Source organism: Dromiciops gliroides, chromosome 6 (assembly GCF_019393635.1).
Source record: "Dromiciops gliroides isolate mDroGli1 chromosome 6, mDroGli1.pri, whole genome shotgun sequence".
Lineage (NCBI taxonomy): Eukaryota > Metazoa > Chordata > Mammalia > Microbiotheria > Microbiotheriidae > Dromiciops > Dromiciops gliroides.
The window spans coordinates 247,894,046-247,912,865 of record NC_057866.1 but is presented as its reverse complement, the minus strand read 5'-3'; the positions used below and the strand labels follow the sequence as shown (position 1 = coordinate 247,912,865).

Genomic DNA, 18,820 nt, shown 5'->3' with positions numbered 1-18,820 from the left:
CTGGCTCTGTGACCATGGATTAAGTCATTTAACCTCTCAGTTTCCAAGCAGGGGTGGGCAGATGATCCTCATTGGTAGATGGACCTTCCTTCCCTAGGAGTTCCCTATACCAATGAAATCACAGTTCTGGTCCAATATTGTAGCAAAAAGCAATGATGGCATGAGGTGAGTAAGGTCTGGATGGAACTTTTTAGTCTTGGCTGAAATATGATTGTTTTAGGTATAAGCAAGTTCAACATAATAGACATGCCAACAAGCAGAAAGATGGCCCCAAAACATATGACAAAAAAGAAAATTGAGCATCCAGACTTCTGTGTAGTCCCAAAATTGGAGAACTTATCTATGTAGACCTGAAAGCCCTCTATTAGGTAGAAATTTAGCCCCTCCTTTCCAGATACTATATTTTTTCTCTCCATGCCTTGGTTCATTTTGTATCTTAGCAAGCTATAATAATTCCATCAAAAAAAATCCTGCTTTCTCTTCCCCTGTTTAAAGAACTTTAGACAGTCCAATACTAAGAATTAATGGCAAACAATGCAGATAATAGATGACCAAGGGTTTGGGGTTGGAGTACATAGATAGCTGAAAACATCTGTGTGAACTGACTTGATTTAGAAAAAACAGGTGCTTCTTTTGGTCAAAGGGGGTCTGTGAGCCTGCTTTTAAGAAATATTTTGACTATTCTCAGCAATACAATGACCCAAGACAATCCCAAAGGACTAATGTTGAAGCAGACTATCCATCCCCTCTAGAGAAAGAACTGTTATTGATTGAACACAAACTGAAGCATGCTATTTTTCACTTTCTTTTTTTTTACTTGAGTCTTTTTATGTAAAATGACTAATATGGTAATGTTTTACATAATTGCACATGTATAACCTATATCTGATCACTTACCACCTCAGAGAGGAGGGAGGATAGCAAGGGAGGGAATGAGAGAGGGAAAAAACAATTTAAAAAAGAAAAAAAAAATATTTTGATTACTGCATTTTGATGGAATTGGGGTCCTTATTAATCCTATGCATTTTACTTTATATATTTAAAAACATGATTTAGAGGACAGTGGGTCTATCCAGAAGCTCCTAGCCATAAGACTGCTAAAGGGGGTCAAGATGCCCCCCCAAAAAGTGAAGAATTCCTGGTTTAAAAGAATGTTGAACACTTACTAGCTGTGTAACTCTGGGCAAGTCACTTTACCCCAATTGCCACACACACACATACACACACAAAATGTTGATTCACATAAGACTGAAAAAAAAAAAAAAGCTGGCTTCACACATATGTTATACCTACAAGTAAGAGAAACCCAAAAGGAAACCAAAGTCCTTGGGATTTTACAATTTTTTTCTTGCTGTGATCAAAACATTTAGGAAAGCTGTATTTCAACACCAGAGCAGGACCTTTCCCAAAGGAGCTGCATTCTTTGTGGCTTTACCCCCATCTGCTGGTGCCATATGAAAATGACTCTATCCCATACAAGTACAGAAGAGACTGGTAGCATTCATAGCCTAAGTCTTGTTTCAGAACCCTGGCCAGGGTCGAGGTTAGAGTACGTAAAAGAATGAGGGGGTCGACTAGGTGGCAAAGTGTATAAAGCACAAGTCCAGAATTCAGGAGGACCTGAGTTCAAATCCGGCCTCAGACACTTGACACTTACTAGGTGTATGACCCGGAGCAAGTCACTTAACCCTCATTGCCCTGAAAAAAAGAAATAGAAAAGGAATGAGGGAGTTTCTAGAAGAGAGGGAACAGGCTTTGGGTTTAGGATCCTTTTACTCTGAAAGTTAGGGAATATGTTCTTGAGATTCACACTTAGACCCTCTGATGTTATGGCAGCTCTTCCTTTAAGTTTTAAGTTTAGAGCTTTACAAAAATGGAAAACAATAAACCTTGGTGGTGCTGGGAAATGAAAAACAATGACTAAAATTATTGGATGTTTAGTACAACTCCATAAATAAATCATTTTAAAGTGAAAAAGTTTAATCAATGTTAATATAAAAGCAACACTAAACAGCTAATTTGGATCAAGTGATGTTAAGCACAGAAATTATTTCATATGGCATGTGAAAAGTATAATTTCCAGGTTAATCTTGATATTTAAAAGTAAGACTTTTAAATGAACCTTTACTTTAAAAATGGATATCCTTAATATATCAATGAATACAAAGTCCTCAAACTTGTGTTCAGCTCCTCAATAACAAAGTGACTATTTATGAGAAAGTAAAAATTATAGGTGATACATTTATAAAATAACATTTTATGTATTTCCCAAGCTAAAAAAAAAAATCTGCCTTGAAAATATGAGAAAGTGAGAACCCATAAAAAGATGGGCTAGGATCATTTTCTAACCAAAGATGGCTTAGAAGGTCAGCAGGAGGGGGCTGCTGTGCCGGGGTGGAAGTGGAGCCCAACCCCATGGTCGAGCCAACATAGATCCAGTCCCAGGCAGGCCACACCAGAGAAATTTACCCCTGTAGCCTCTGAATCAACTGCAGCACCAGCATCTTCTGGAACTAAGCTCACGGTCTGGTGAGAGCGTTGAGTGGTTGGCTGGGGTAGATTACAGGGGTCTCTGCTGGAGTTGAGGTGGAATTTGGTTGTTCTACCCCAGCTGAGAACCAGGAAGCAATCTTGAGTGGCAGTCCAGGTGGGGGAGGGGCACAGGATCGCTGGAGCTATCAACCAGAGCAAACAAAATTTTGTTGCCTGGTTGAACAGCAAGTAGGCTTGGGGTTATTTACAGACCAGAACACAGGCCAGGCAAGTGAAGGACCTGCCCCTCCTTAAATCGTACTACCTTGGACCCCCTGAAGCTTGGGACAGCTCATCCTGGAAGTAGAAGGAGTTAAAAGTCACGAAATAGGTGGGCAAAATAGCAGACAGAGAAAGATGCAGAACATAGAAAGTTTCTTTAGCAACAAGGAAGACCAGGTTGCACCCTCAGAAGAGAATAGCAACATCAGGGTTTCTACATCCAAAGCTTCCAAGAAAAATGTGAATTGGTCTCAAGCCATAGAGGCACTCAGAAAGGACTTTGAAGATAAAGTCAGAGGAGAAGAGGAAAAAATGGAAAGAGAAATGAGGGTGATGCAGGAAAGACATGAGAAAAAAAATCAACAGCTTGAAAAGCCAAATAAAACAGCTCTCTGAAGAAAATAATTGATGCAGTGGATAAAGCACTGGCCCTGGATTCAGGAGGACCTGAGTTCAAATCTGGCCTCAGACACTTGACACTTACTAGCTGTATGACCCTGGGCAAGTCACTTAACCGCAATTGCCTCACCAAAAGAAGAAAGAAAGAAAGAAAGAAAGAAAGAAAATAATTGCTTAAGAATTAGGATTGAACAAATGCAAACTAGTGACTTTATAAGAAACCAAGGCACAATAAAGCAAATCCAAATGAATTAAAAAAAATAGAGGGCAATGTGGAATATCTTCTTGGAAAAACTGCTGACCTGGAAAATAGATCCAGGAGAGATCATTTGAAAATTATTGGACTACCTGAAAACCATGATCAAAAAAGAACTTAGACACTATCTTCTAAGAGAGTGTCAAGGAAAATTGCCCTGATATTTTAGAAATAGAAGGTAAAATAGAAATTGAAAGAATCCACAGATCACCTCCTGAAAGAGATCCCAAAATGAAAATTTCCAGGAATATTAGAACCAGATTCCAGAGCTCCCAAATCAAGGATAAAATATTGCAAGCAGCCAGAAAGAAACAATTCAAGTACTGCAGAGCCACAGTCAGGATTGCACAAGATCTAACAGCTTCTACATTAAAGGATTGGAGGGCACGGAATATAATATTCTGGAGGGCAAAGGAATTGGGATTACAACCAAAAATCACCTACCCAGCAAACTGCATATAAACTTTCAGGGGGAAAAATGGGACTTCAATGAAAAAGAGGACTTTCAGGTATTCATGATGAAAAGACCTGAACTGAATAGAAAATTTGATTTTCAAATACAAGACCCTAGAGAAGCATGAAAAGATAAACAGGAAAAAGAAATCAGAAGGGATGTTAAAAGGTTAAACTGTTTACATTCCTACATGGGAAAATGATATGTCTAACTCATTAGAACTTTCTGAGTATTAGGGCAGATGAGAGGAATAAATTTAGACAGAGGGCACAGGTAGGAATTGATTATGAAGGGATATCTGTAAAGCATTTATTTTGTGTTTATCTTTTTTTGTGGGTGGTCAGGGTTGGGTGGCATGCTGGGGTTGCAGAATTGGTGAGTGTCTTGCCAGATTTGGGTTCAGGTCCTCCTGAGTTCAAGGTGGGTACTTTGTCCATTGTGTCACCTAGCTGCCCCATGATGGCATCTTTAGGGTAAAATTGAGGGGAAGAGGATTGTACTGGGGGAGGGGAAATGGGGGAGGTAGAATGGGGTGAAATCTCACATGAAAGAAACAGTAAAGGGCTTATGAAGTGGGGGGAGAGATGGGAGAGGAGTGGGGCAGTGCATGAGTCTTACAATAATCAGAATTGGCTCAAAGACCTTACTCTCATCAGAGTTTGCTCAAGAAGGGAACAACATACACACTCAATTGGGTGATCTATCTAATCCTGCAGGAAAGTAGGAGGGGAAGGGGAAAAGGAGGGAAGGTAGAAAGGAGGGAGGGCAGAGCAAGTGAGGGGGAAGCCAGAAGCAAAATACTTTTGAGAAGGGATAGGGTGAAAAAAGAGAAAACAAAGTAAATATCACAGGGAGGGAACAGGATGGAGGGAAACAGTTAACACTAGTAACTGCGAAAAAATTTTTGAAGCAGAGGCAAGAGTAATGTAAGATGATGATGATAAGGACTGATTGATGAGGATTGATTGAGAATGATGAGGACTGAGGGGTGATGATTGATTGGTGATTGATGATGACAAAATGTATGGTACTTACTTTGCTGGGCTATTGTGATTCTTTGTAAGGTATAAGGTACTATATAAATGTTATCTGTTACTGTTGTTGCAATACTCAACCTCATGGGTTTATTGGAAGTAAATCACTCTTTAAAGTATGATATAAATGTAGTTTACTATAAAAAAAAAAGATGAGCAGAATGCTATCAGAAAAACCTGGAAAGATCTACATGAGCTGATGCAAAATGAAATGTATTGTATACAATATAACAGCAATACTGTAAGATGATCTGCTGTGAATGACTTGGTTATTTTCAGCATTGCAATGATACAAGGCAACTCTGAAGGTCTTAGGAAAAATGCAATCCATCTACAGAGAGAGGACTGATGGTATCTGAATACAGATTGAAGCATAATTTTTTTTGTTAGCTCCTTTATCTGAAGTTGTGTTTTTGTCTGTTTTCTTTCACAACCCGGCTAATGTGGAAATGTTTTGCATGACTGCTCATGTATAGCTTATATTGAATTGCTTACATTTGTGGTAAAAATTATTTGTGGTAAAGATTAATATTCCCTTTTTTAGCTAACTCATTTGGGAGGGGCCACACCTGGTCCACCCTGAGGTTACGTACGCTACTGAACTGAGAAGGAAAACTCTCCATAGGCAGTTTTTGAAGGACTTCCTCTTTTGGGGAAGGAAAGATTGAATGCTCCCTGAAGGGAGAGGGAGGGCTGCTTCCAGAATGCTAGGCTTCTTCTGGAACACGAGCTCTCTCTTGGCTCTCTCCGTCTGGCAACTCCCCTTGGGGTGGCGTGTGCTTGCTCGGTCTCTGGTGGCTGCTGTTTGGTGAGTTAAATATGGAAAACCCTAAATTCCTTTGAACTAGCTTAACTGGAAAAGGTCTTTGCAGTGAATAGGTTAAGCTTAGAGTTAAGAATATTTATCTGTATTTCTATTTTCCTATTTCCTTATCTTTGATTTTTTATTAGATTCACCTTTGTTGTTTAATTAATTCCCAAGTAATAAAATCTTATCCTTTTGTGAACTAAAGCTTAGAGACTCCTTTCTTATTGGCCTGGGAGAAATATCTAAAAAGGGCAGTTCAGAGGGGAAGGTAAACCTAAAAGGTCCCTTGTATTTCTGGGACTCTAGTATTAAGGCGAGTCACCCAAATAACACTCTGTATATCAAAATTTGGCCCTCACACATTCTTGGGGGGGAGAAAAGGAGGAAGAGAATTTGGAACACAAAGTTTTTAAAAATTGATGTAAAAATTTGAATTTTACATGTAATTTGGGAAAATAAAAATTCTAGATATTGAATAAATAAATAAATAAATACCAAAAAAAAGAAAAAAGAAAACTCTGCTTTAATCACTTTAATTAGTCACTTGATCAGTCTATAGGAGCAATTCTTATTTTAAAGAATTAGTTATTTCAAAATACAAATTTATTCAGAAACTGGATACATGACACATTTGGTTGGACTTCATCCAAACAAGAACAGTTACTAGACTTGGTCTTGTGGACAGGCTTTTTAATCTAAAAATTTTACTGTGTTGTGATTACAGATGAGTAAGTGTTTCATTTTATCAAAAGGATAAAAATCTTGCTACTGTATTTATAACATCTTGTTTGAGTGAAATGGGGTTTTCTACTGTAGTCATTAAAAAGGCTAAATGTTGGGGGAAGCTAGGTGGCACGGTGGATAAAGTGCCAGCCCTGGATTCAGGAGGACCTGAGTTCAAATTCGGCCTCAGACACTTGACATTTACTGGCTGTGTGACCCTGGGCAAGTCACTTAACCCTCATTGCCCCACAAAATAAATAAATTTTTTAAAAAAGACTAAATGTCTAGCTCAAATAGTGGTTGAAAAAGAAGTAACAATATTATCAATGACACCATATTTTGAGAAACTTTCTAAAGTAGAATCAAGATGGCAGAGTACTGGGAATCAGAGTATTCAACTCCCCTCCACAAACTCCTCTAAACAGATCTAGAAAATGCACTAGACTGAATCCTGAGGGGGAAATCCATAATAGAAGATAATGTATGTTATCTCATAGAAACTTGGTATAGAAAGCCAAGCCTATCCATCACATTACTATTATCATTATGGTTATTTTATAAGTTATCTACTTGAACATTATAAATAACCTACTATTAGTTCTGCATATTAAAAATGATAAATTTAGGGGGCAGCTAGGTGGCGCACTGGATAGAGCACCGGCCCTGGAGTCAGGAGTACCTGAGTTCAAATCCAGCCTCAGACACTTAACACACACTTACTAGCTGTGTGACCCTGGGCAAGTCACTTAACCCCAATTGCCTCACAAAAAAAAAAAGATAAATTAAAAAATTCCATTTGAAATAAAGTATAACCCAGAAAAATTACTTTTATGGAGTGGCTGAATGGTGGACATTGCTATATAATATTTGGAAACTGCTGCCTTAAATTATTTCCTTGAATAGGAACAAGGAGAGTGAGGATTCCGAAGAAAATCTAGCAGAACATTACAAATAAGGCCTGGATTTTAAGAGAACTATGGAATGAAAAGAATGTAAATTTTAACAGGGGAATAGAGGGGAAGAAGAGAGAACTGTAGTACAGTGGGGGTAGTGGAAGATAAAGAATTTATTAAACACTTATTTTGTACTATGTACTGTGCTAAAATCCTATAGGGTGGTGAGGTCACAACTAACCAAAGTGAGCAATTAGAATAGCAACTTAATATTGTCAAAACTCCTTTGAAGAGGCCTATGGGACCCTCTTTGGTCAACCAGCCTAATGACATGATTGATGTCTTGCGTACAGACTTTGGCACTCGGACATATTTCATTTTTGGTGGTTCATGGAAGAAATTGTTCAAGAAAGATTCACAAATAGTTCTGCCATTTTGTCACACACTGACATGAGGTGATCAAGATCTGGCCCTATGTCCAAAGGTACTATATTGGACAAATTCTGGTGTTTGACTGTGATGACAAAGTCTCTGAGTAAGTTCCTTAGTTTAGAAAGACAGTGAAGAGAATATGGCAATAAGGCAGTGGAAGGAACCCCAGGTATTGTATCAGAAATGGATTCTTCAAGGATCAGAGAGGGTGAGATTTTCAATTTACTTTTTCTTTTATTATAAAAGTAAAATAAAAAATAGCATTTATAAATCCAACATTTCTCCTTTTAAGTATATGATCTAAAAAAATTATTTACAGTAGTAAAATGCAGAAACAGTAGAAAATACCATTTTCAGCATTGATTAGACCAAGGTTTAAATATTCACTGAAATATACATATTCCTTTCTTTCAAATCATAACCAAAAGCAACAAGCTTTTAAAAAATTGTACATTGAGTGACTCCCACTTCAAAATACGTTTTCTTAATTTCTTTATAATTTGAATTATGTATTATGTATGAAATATGTATTATGAATAGCTAGAGAGAATATCCTTGTGGGCACTCCCTAAGTCTTTTAAGGGGAATGGTTATGCAGCACAAGAACAGCAGGAACAAAAACAACAGAAAGCAACTTGAGTCCATTGGCAGCCAGAAAATTTTGGTAAGACCCATTCCCATAAAGAAGGTATCACCCTGACCCTGGGGTCTGGTAACTAGATATATCTTGCAAATGAACCAAACTAAAATTAGTTTCAAAAATAAGAAGGAAGTTGAAGATCCTGGTTTTAATCCAGAATAGTTCAAACCAGTTTGCTTCCTCTGAGCACCTTGACCTTCCTTTCCTCTGAACAGTGAAATGGGATGTCAGGATTTTTGTTTCCACTTCTTGCTGTAAATCCTCAACAATTCTGTTAAACTTTTCCTTCGATTGATGCTTCCTGTCCATAGTCACGAGGAATTTTGTTGAGTGTTATCAATGGGCTGGGGCTGGTCAAAGACTCGGTAAAGCTGAGTTTACGGAAGGAGGTCTCCACCCCACTGTCACAGACACTTTCATTGTCTTGGAGTTTACAGATGTCACCTGAGAAGAGAAGGCAAAGCACAACTGTTTAGTGCTGGACAGCTCCTCTGGCCTATAACTGCATGGAGTTAATGGCCATCACTTGGCCTGGATAATTGTCACTGAACTCCCCTCTTTATTTCTGCCACTGCTCATCTCCCAACTTTCACTTTTCCACAATCACACCAACCTAATGAAACCAAGGAAATGTTGACTAAGTGTCGACCCTGGAACAAAGCACTGTGTCAGATACAGGATAGTAAATAAATGGGAGGAAGTCCCTCCCTGGAAAAGTTTTAAAGAGCAGAAAATGACTGACTAGCAAACATACACTGTTTCTCTCAAAACAATTGCAAAGGGGACAGGCAGGTGGCACAGTGGATAGAACACCAGTCCTGGAGTCAGAAGGACCTGAGTTCAAATTTGACCTCAGGTACTTACTAGCTGTGTAACCCTTAGTAAGTCACTTAACCCTAATTGCCTCAAAAACCGAAACAACCAAACAAAAAACACCCAAAAAACAATTGCAGTGAAAATTAAACAAGAGTAGAAGGGATTAACTGTGTTAGATTTCTCCTGGGCACAGCTACAGAACTGGTTGTGAGTCTCAAAGGAGACTTTAATTTGATATTATTGCATCTCAAACTGGCAAAATTGATACAAGAAAATCTTCCCCCCCCCCCAGCCTCTTTTATCATTCATTTGGGATGGCTGGTCAGTGGCTAAGCAAGTACTTGATCACCTGGTAGGAGGTAGCTAGGTAGCTCAATGGATAAGATGGAATAGGAGCCACATCCTAGACCTTTTACAGAGTGTTCTACATACCAAGCATTCAAAACTATTTCCTGTCTTTAAACGATTTCGATAAACTATTTTGTTTTCTTCGGTGTTTCAGCTGTGTCCAACTCTTCATGACCCCATTTGAGGTTTTGTTGGCAAAGACACTGAAGTGGTTTGCTATTTCCTTCTCTAGTTCATTCGACAGATGAGGACCTGAGGCAGAGTTAAGTGATTTGCCCAGGGTCACATAGCTAGTAATTATCTGAGGCCAGATTTGAACACAGGAGATGAGACTTCCTAACTTCAGACCTGGCACTCTATCCACTCTGCCACCTATCTACCCATATGACTTTAAAAAAAATTTTAATGAGACCATTCTGGAAAAATTAAGCTAAATTTCCACATAGTGGAACATCTCTATAGGAGTATGAACAACTTCCATTAGTTAGTTAGAATATTCTAAAGAAATCTAGGACTTAGGTGATTAAATATATTCAAATTCTAATCAAATGGTACTATTAGATTTGTGAAAGTTACAGTGGCATTTTTGACATCTTCTTGAGGAAATAACCCCAAATAAATAAAGTTCATATTAAAGTTCAATATTAAGGAAATTATATATATATATATATATATATATATATATATATATATATATCAGTTGAGATATATATGATATAGATATAGATATCTCCTTAATTCTTTTAGAATTTATCAGCATGATGCTGGTAGTTTAGGACAACTAGGCTCTTACCCTGCAAAAGGGGTACAGATACAACTGGTTAACTGTCAATGATAGCTGAATAGAAAACTAAGTACATGATGGATGCCTTGCTAGTTTTGTTCCAAGGCTATTTTTCTTGCTGTGGTTACTACTGAGCCAACTTAAATTGAAGGTACACCACAGGTACAGGGAACCTGACTCATTTCATTCTCAAAGAACAACCTCTTTGGGAATTCCATCATTAAAACTCTTGCTGATTTCTGCCCATGTTACCCAAAGGTGACAGTCTGTAGGTGAGAAGAACCCAATTCTGGAAACCTGGTGCTGAAATGCAATCTTGCATCTAGGAAGGTATTCTTAACCTAGGGTCCACAGACCACTATTGATAGATTTCAAGGTGGAGGGGAGAATGTGTGAACTTGGATGGGAAAAAGAATCACACCTTTATCTCAATAAAATTGGTTTGATTTGTAATCCCACTAATCTGTTTTATGGACTTAAAAACATTATTCTAAGGGAGGGGGGAAGACCCTGGGCTTTACCAGAATGCTAAAGTCATCCAGCACACAACCAGGGACCCTGGTCTACTCTTGCCATTAGAATTCCACTTGTTCAAACAGGGGTTTCTTCATTAATGTGCAAACCTTGGGTGCATTCAGGATGGCTGCTCCTTAAATTCCTGCTTCCAGTTTCCCAGCCCTACTAGCAATGGAAGTGGGACTCTTTTCTTGGTCCCATAATTATTAACTAAGTGACCCCAGACTTTATTTCCTTTCTCTATAAAATGAAAGGGCTGGATTAGTTGAGCCCCCAAGTCTCTAAGCTTCATAATTCTGTGCCTCTAAGGTGGTGATAGGGCAGCTACATGGCACAGTGGATAGAGTGTTGGCCCTAGAGTCAGGAGGACATGAGTTCAAATTGGAACTTGGACATTCACCAGTTGTGTGACCCTGGGCAAATCACTTAACCCTGTCTTCCCCAGTTTCTTCATCTGTAAAATGAGCTAAAGAAGGAAATGGCAAATCACTCACGTCTCTTTGCCAAGAAAACCCCAAATGTGGTCATGAAGAGTTGGTTGGACATGACCAAGCAACTGAACAGCAACAACAAAAGGTGGCACCAGAAGTTAAGAATTACAAATCTATGGGCCTCTCTATTGGTTGATCTATGATTTTGTTTTGCTCTCATGTAAAGGGTCTATTCATTATTGTGTATTTTCCGATATACATTGATCTGTATAACTTCTCTGATTTTTGTTTCTGTTCAATTTCCACGTAATTTGAATTATTAAAAAAATACTGCTTGGACAATTTGGAAAAAAAAAAAGAATTACTAATCTAGGAAGTCCAATGTCAGGGAGCATCAGAAGGTGGCTGCTTCCCATTTACATGGGAATACATAAACTATGAATCATCCCCCTCCCTAGGATACAGCATTTCAAGTTTGTAATCATTCTTGTACCTAGTTGCTGTCTTATGGAGGAGGGTGATGGGGGCAGTGAATATATCTGCTCCGTGGTCTGCTCTTTGATTCCAGATGGATTTACTGAGGCAGAGAAGGCCTTCTGGATGACTTCAATTGCTTCAGTATAGCCCATTTGTCTCAGGGCATCTACCAGTTCCCTTATCGTTCCCCCAGAGACCTGTGAGAGAGAAGAAAACAAATAGCATGTCTTTGTGAGAATCAATGCAATTCTATTTCACAAGAACAACAAAGTGCTAGTTTTTTCTATCTGGCTGCCAGTTCTAATGTCAGTTCTCTATCCTCCAGGGCCTCCCTCTCTCTCTCTTGCCTCTGCCACCCCACACACCGGAGGAACAGAAGCACTGCTGGTCAGATGCAAATCATCAGAGTGGAGTGTCGAAGAAAATGTATCCTTCTTGAAAAGAACTCAATTTCCTGTTTCATCTCCTGAAGACCACTCAGGAAATCAGTGAGGCTGTTTATAGTGAATACAGAGAAAGAAATGCTGAGACAGTAAAACCTCCACACAGAGAGGAGGCTCGCAGGGTTTCCCCGCATAAGTAAAGGCTGTAGTTATTGAAAAACTGCAGCTGGGGACGGATGTTTCAAAAGAAAGGAAAATGACTTCATCTCCATGCTGTTTCTACAGTCTGTATCAAGCCATACTCTAAATTCTTACAAGCAGAGTCATCAGCAGGACCACAGTCTTCATCAGAATCCACCTCACTTTCCCCACACTCTGGCATTGATGACATTTTCCACTGGGAAAGAATGTGCACGCTGTTTATAGTACAACCCACTTATTCAATCAAGCAAAGTGCCAAGCTGAGAGGAATGTTGGGAGCTGCTTTCTTCTTCTTCTTCTTCTTCTTCTTCTTCCTCTTCTTCTTCTTCTTCTTCCTTCTTTCTTCTTCTTCTTTCTTCCTTCCTTCCTTCTTTCTTCTTCTTCCTTCCTTCTTCTTCTTCTTCTTCTCTCCTTTCTCTTCCTGCCCCTCTATTGTCTCTCTCCTTCTACACCCCCTTTCTTTTTCTACCTCTCCTTTCATCCTGTATTATCTTTGCCCCTCATCTTTATCTTCTCCTTCCTCAGAGGATATTAAGGGTAGAAAGTCAAGCCTTTGTTGGGAAGCAGGGAGCCAACCTGGACTACTTTTCAAATTGACAAAAAGACTTCAAGAGCCCCAAACTATTGTCTCAGTAACCCAGGGGCACAGAAGGTTTTGGGGGGGGGGGGTTTCCAACTTTAATAGTATTTTTTCCAGTTACATGTAAAGATAGTTTTCAACATTTGTTTTTACAACATTTTGAGTTTTCATACATTTATTCTTCTAGAGCTGCAGCCTCCTTCCTTGCATGGGCATGCAAGAGACCCATACTTATTTCATACTAAATGTACCCCAAGCCCTCATATTCCAAACTTTCACCACCATCTAGTTGTAGTGGTTCCTGCTAATCAGGGTGGTTTACACTGGCTAAAAAGTTGGTCCAGATGAAGACTTCGGGAGTTAATCTGTCGGCCTATCACCACCCAATACAGACAGATGGAAGAATTAGAGCCACAAGGCTTAGGTTACTTCTGGCTACATCTAAGAAATAGTCTGAGGAGAAGGAATCTCATCTAGCCAAAGCCAGTGCTGGGTTTCCTAGGAGTAGAAATATTTTCATTTTGTGTTTTCCTTTTCATCTCATCTCTAAGACTTGGAAGACTCAATAGAAAAAGGGTAAAGGCTCAAGCCAGGCTAGACTACAATGACATAAAGGCTGAATGACATTAAGGGGAACCTCTTCCTGATTAGACAGCTGCCCTGAGGCTTTATAACTTTTGATTTGTAAATAGATGCTATTACAAATATGTGGTCCCCCCACCATGATCTGGAAAATCAGCGTGATATTTTTTTGGCCTTTTCTTCATGCCAGAGAAGTCTGAATTTTTTTTTTCTTTTTCTTTTATGGGGTGTTTACAGTACCTTATTGTTAAATCTGGCTTAAGTATTTGGTCAAAGGCTAGATTCTACAACACTATACATATATGCTATGCATTTCTGAGTTTCTAAACTTTTTCTGTGTCATCGACTGGCCTTCATATGTTGTCTGCAGCTCCCTCAAAACTCTCCCAAAATTCTTATTTAATTTCTTATGTTGGCACACAATATATCAAAATCATGATGGAAGAAAATCTTGATGTGGAAGGGATAACTGTAGCCAGAAAAACATTGGCTAGAGCACTGGACTTGATAATCAGAAAGACCTAAGTTTGTTTGAATGCTGTGTCAGATTCCCACTAGCTGTTTTGACTCTGGTGGGCAAGTCATAACACCTCTCTCAGACTCAGTTTCTTCATCTGTTTAATGGAGATAATATTAGGGGGCAGCTAGATGGCACAGTGGATAGAGCACGGGCCCTGGATTCAGGAGGACCTGAGTTCAAATCCAGCCTCAGATACTTAACACTTACTAGCTGTGTGACCCTGGGCAAGTCACTTAACCCCAATTGCCTCGAAAGAAAGGAAGAAAGAAAGAAAGAAAGAAAGAAAGAAAGAAAGAAAGAAAGAAAGAAAGAAAGAAAGAAAGAAAGAAAGAAAAAGATAATATTAGACTCTACCCTCACAAGGTTGTTGGGAGGATCAAATGAGAGAGGACATATATAAAGTACTTTGCTAACTATGAGAGCTATTATCATTGTGTTCATCCTCTAAATATTCTTTTTCTAGAGGCCCTGGAAAACCCCAATATGCTTGGGAACAGCTCTTGCAGAGAAGGTAATAACTTCAGTATTCTCAATTAGGATCCCCAGGTTACCTGCCAATCACTAGGTTATCCTGAGGTCAAGAAATGCCTTTTTTTCTCTGAGTTATGGAGGTGAGGGAGGGTGGAGAGAGCTCTACCACCTGTCTAGAGAAGGATGACAACAGCCAAGGCCAAACACAAATGAGCAAATGCATAGAACGGGGGGCATCACCTCGTAGTTGTCCATTAGAGTTTTGGAAGGAACAGGACTCAACCGGAAGGCGTTGTTAAGTATCCCCAGGCCCAATTTCTGTGCCAAGGTGGACCAGTTTTTGTCTGGATCAGGCATTTCTAATAACTTGGAAAGCTGCAACTTTGCATCTTCATTCAGCTGTTTCATATCTCCTGGAGGGAAAGAAGTCACAAAAGAGGCAGGATGAGTTAATAACTGATGGTTCATTACAACATTGTTCTCTCGCCATCACACGGCAGAAGCAATCAGACTGTTTTATTTGAGGGTCAGTTAGTGCCCTGCTGAGCAAAATTATTATGTATTTCAGTAGGTTAAAACTGGGCATCCTCCCTCCTCTCATGCCTCCAGGTTTTTCAAACCCAAAATGAGAACTTGGGCTTAACACGACATGAAACATTTTTTTTCCCAAAAAAACTCCATGTAATGATTTGCATTTTAAAGTATTATTAAGAGAATAGGAGGCTCATATTCTATCACCACCTACCTTGTGGCAGTAAATCACTGGATATTGACTCGGATTGATATGGCTTTCCATTTAATATGTCATAGACCTGGTGGGAAGAAGAGAAGAAAGTGTTACATATTAATGGGAGTCTCTGGCGGAAACATCTTCCTAACATGTCAAGCTCACAGATTCCCAGGCTGTCCTTGCCTTCTCTATGAAAGGTAGTTCTTAGGAAAGGATTTGTAAATTCAGTCTTGGTGATGGGATTCTCTAAATGACTCCCAGTTCCTGCAAAGACCTCCTTCTGGATCTGCAGGGGCAGGGACAGCAAAGGAGGCCAAAATCTACTATCATGAAAGCAGTACCTTTGCTTGCCCAGGGCCTGAAGCAAGGATGGTGTCTGGGGATGCTGATGGCCCAAGGGTTCTTGCTCTCGGGGGAGGTAGGGGCTGCCGGGCTTGGCTTGTAAATGCCTGAGCTAGAGCCATGGGAATCTGACCATTTCCTCTCTGTGAGGTACCTATTCCACATACCTATTCCCCACAGTGAAGCAAGCATGTGTCTCCCTTTAGGGCTTTCTCCCCAACACTCAGGAGTCCCCTGAGGGGCCTCGTGCTTTCTGACCCTCCCTATTAAAACTTGCTGTCACAGGCATGACTTGGATTAAGCTCTTCCTGACCCCATAGTCTGCTCTCTACCCACCATGCTAAGTTGGCTCTCAAACTCTAGTATTAAGGCAGAAATAGTGAAAAAAGCTTAAATTAATGAGATCATCTTAGGAAAAACAGGAAAAGCTCAAGCCAAAGTTTTTTTAAAAAGCATAATGGCGGAATTTCAAGCAGCTGTCAGAAGTTGGGGATGATGTTTGGGGGAAAGACTGAGGGACTGTTTGTGATGCATCCCTGAAATCACAGTGCATAAGCTTATAGGCCTATTTGTAAGGCTAGTTAAGTAAATATGGAGGAATTTTGCATTAATGGTGTCACACAACAACATAACTAACTTGATAATGGTAGGCTACAGGAACGAGAGCTGGGCATCTCCAAAGGGGGCAATGCTACAGTGTGGCTGACCTTGCTATGCCCTGTTTACTGATGAATAGAAATGGGTCACTGAAATGGGTCACTTTCTCAGAAGACCTCACCACAGAGCCCAGAGCCATGAGAAGCCATACTTCAAGGGAAACAAATGCAGTGTCTCTTTCAAGGATCATTTATGACATCGAGATGAATATTGAAGGTGAGAGGAGCATTCTTTTACTCTGCGTGTATATGTGTGCATGCACGCGCGCAGTATCCACCATTACATTGTAAGCTCCAAATAGTGCTCTATATGCAATAGGCTCTTAATAAATACTGGAATTGGATTCAGAAACACGGTTATATTCACAGAGTTTTTGTTATGTCAGAAGTCTTCACATTGGCTCTATCCCTCCTCCTGGCCCCTCTCACTGGAACCTAACACATCTCCCTGGTGGCTTCTCCACTCTAGAACCATGAACAAAGTCTCTAACTTCTCTGATTCTCTTTATTCTTGCTGCAACGCCAAGAGGACTGTATTTTGTTGTTTAATACTTAGCCAAACAAACCAAAAGCTTCATGCAAGTCGAAATCGCAATGGTGAGCTGGTTCAGACTTGGCAGAGTCTCCCTTGGTACTGTCTTTTTCCTCCTTCCCAAACCTTCTTGGCTCTCAGTTCTTACCACAGTAACACCTTTAAAATCTAGAATCTAAACGGTCTGGATTAAGGCAACAAAGGCTTTTCAAGGTCCTGGGGTATCTTTAGAAGGAGGATTTCTTAAAGAAATGAGAGCACAGTGTTCAAGGAATAAGAAACCAGGAAAACATCACAGGCTGCCTGATGCTATTCTATTCCCTGCCCTATCAGCAGTTTCTCTCTCTACCTCAGCCAGTAATTGATAAAATGAGGACATCCCTCACCTGTGAGTTGGCTGCCATATCGAGAGGGGTAGTCCCAGGCACTACACCCTCATCTTCTCCATCCTGATCCCAAACATCATCCAAGTCAAAGAGAGGTTCAAAGTTCTCCAAAAATGGATCTGCACCTGAGGAGTAACATACATCAACTGAAGTCAGGAAGATCTGAGTTTAAATCCAGCCTCAGACACTCATTATATGTGTGACCCTGGGCAAGTCACTTAACTGCCAGCTACCTCATCTTCCTCATCTGTAAAATGAGATAATAATAACACCCACCTCCCGAAGTTGTTATGAGGATTAAATGAGATATTTGTTTAACAAATGTTAAAAAGTGGTATATAAATACTAACTGGGATCATTATTACTTTATTTCCCAGATATTTTGGTGGCCATGTTTACACTGGCAAAATACAGTGGAAGCCAGATGCACTTATTGTGTATGATTTTCAAAAAAAAACCCACATCCAGCTGCTGCCTAAGATAATGAGACTGTTGCCTCAACCATCCACATTGCTTTGAATTTGAATCTAATATAAAATTGTATAGATCTGAAGCCTGAGCACTTGGCCTACAGAAAACAAGAAGCAGCTTGGTTATGTTATGCATCAATGACTAAATAGCATATATTTACTTGGCCTCCATCTTCTAGGTTTTTGATCTTTGTAGCTTTTTAAAAACCGGGGGCTGGGGCAGCTAGGTGGCGCAGTGGATAGAGCACCGGCCCTGGAGTCAGGAGTACCTGAGTTCAAATCCGGCCTCAGACACTTAACACTTACTAGCTGTGTGACCCTGGGCAAGTCACTTAACCCCAATTGCCTCACTAAAAAAAAAAAAACAAACAAAAAAAAACCCGGGGGCTATAGTTGTTAGTGTTGGAACATGAGGTCCTTTCTTGGGCTGGTGAGTTTTGAAAGCTAATAAGAGGGTGCCATCTTAACATCCTAAAGTTAGATAGAAAACTACATGTGAGAGGTGTAGTTGATTCTCCTCCCTTCAGGTATGACTGTACCTAATACAACTTAGGAATTGGAGATGGAATGTTTTCTCAAAAATAGCCAAAAAGTGTTTAGTCGGGAGGAAGTACATGACACAGAGTCCATGGGAACAACCCAAGGACCAGTGGTAACTTTGGAATACCTTGCCATGCATGTTGACTTCTTCCTACAGATGCTCGATATGGGACAAGAACCACCACATTTTGCCCATGCCTCCTTGTTAAGACATTATTTCCTGATATCCGTGTAGCTAACCAGGTATCGTTTTTGATCTAGGTCTTCTCAGGATTGTCATCAACTTATGAGGGAATAAGTATTGTAGTCAAATTCTCTGCATCTCTAGTACTCACACAGTGTATCAAAGAAGGCATTTACTAGACACTTGCTGAATTATCCATCAGTAAACCTGGAGAAATTCAGGCACAAAAATTTAGTGGATAGAATTGGGGAATCTGGGCTTGATAGCTTCACAAATTTGTGACTTTAAGGCTCTGGACCAGACTTTTTTCATCTGTATATAATTAAGGAAATGCATGCTTGCTTCGTTGGAGGGTTATAAAGACTCATGAGCAGCATTTATTTTAAGGGTTTAAAACTTCTTTGTAAAGGTGTCTGTTAAAGAGAAAATCGTGCCTTGAAATCTCTTGTTGATAAATGTATATAAATTGTCAACCAGT

General features: G+C 39.7%; 1 protein-coding gene across 3 annotated transcripts in view; it reads right to left on the bottom strand.

Annotated features, from left to right (window-relative positions):
- Nucleotides 1-7,997: 7,997 nt before the first annotated feature.
- NFKB1 (nuclear factor kappa B subunit 1) overlaps nt 7,998-18,820 on the bottom strand; it is a 178,009-nt gene continuing 167,186 nt past the window's right edge. For all 3 annotated transcript variants that reach the window (XM_043972943.1, XM_043972944.1, XM_043972942.1), the window contains 5 exons: nt 17,149-17,273; nt 15,248-15,314; nt 14,743-14,915; nt 11,782-11,962; nt 7,998-8,837 (listed from right to left, as the gene is read on the bottom strand). In XM_043972943.1, the coding sequence (XP_043828878.1) occupies nt 8,668-8,837; nt 11,782-11,962; nt 14,743-14,915; nt 15,248-15,314; nt 17,149-17,273 (716 nt within the window). In that variant the 3' untranslated portion in view covers nt 7,998-8,667. The remainder of the gene's footprint in view (nt 8,838-11,781; nt 11,963-14,742; nt 14,916-15,247; nt 15,315-17,148; nt 17,274-18,820) is intronic.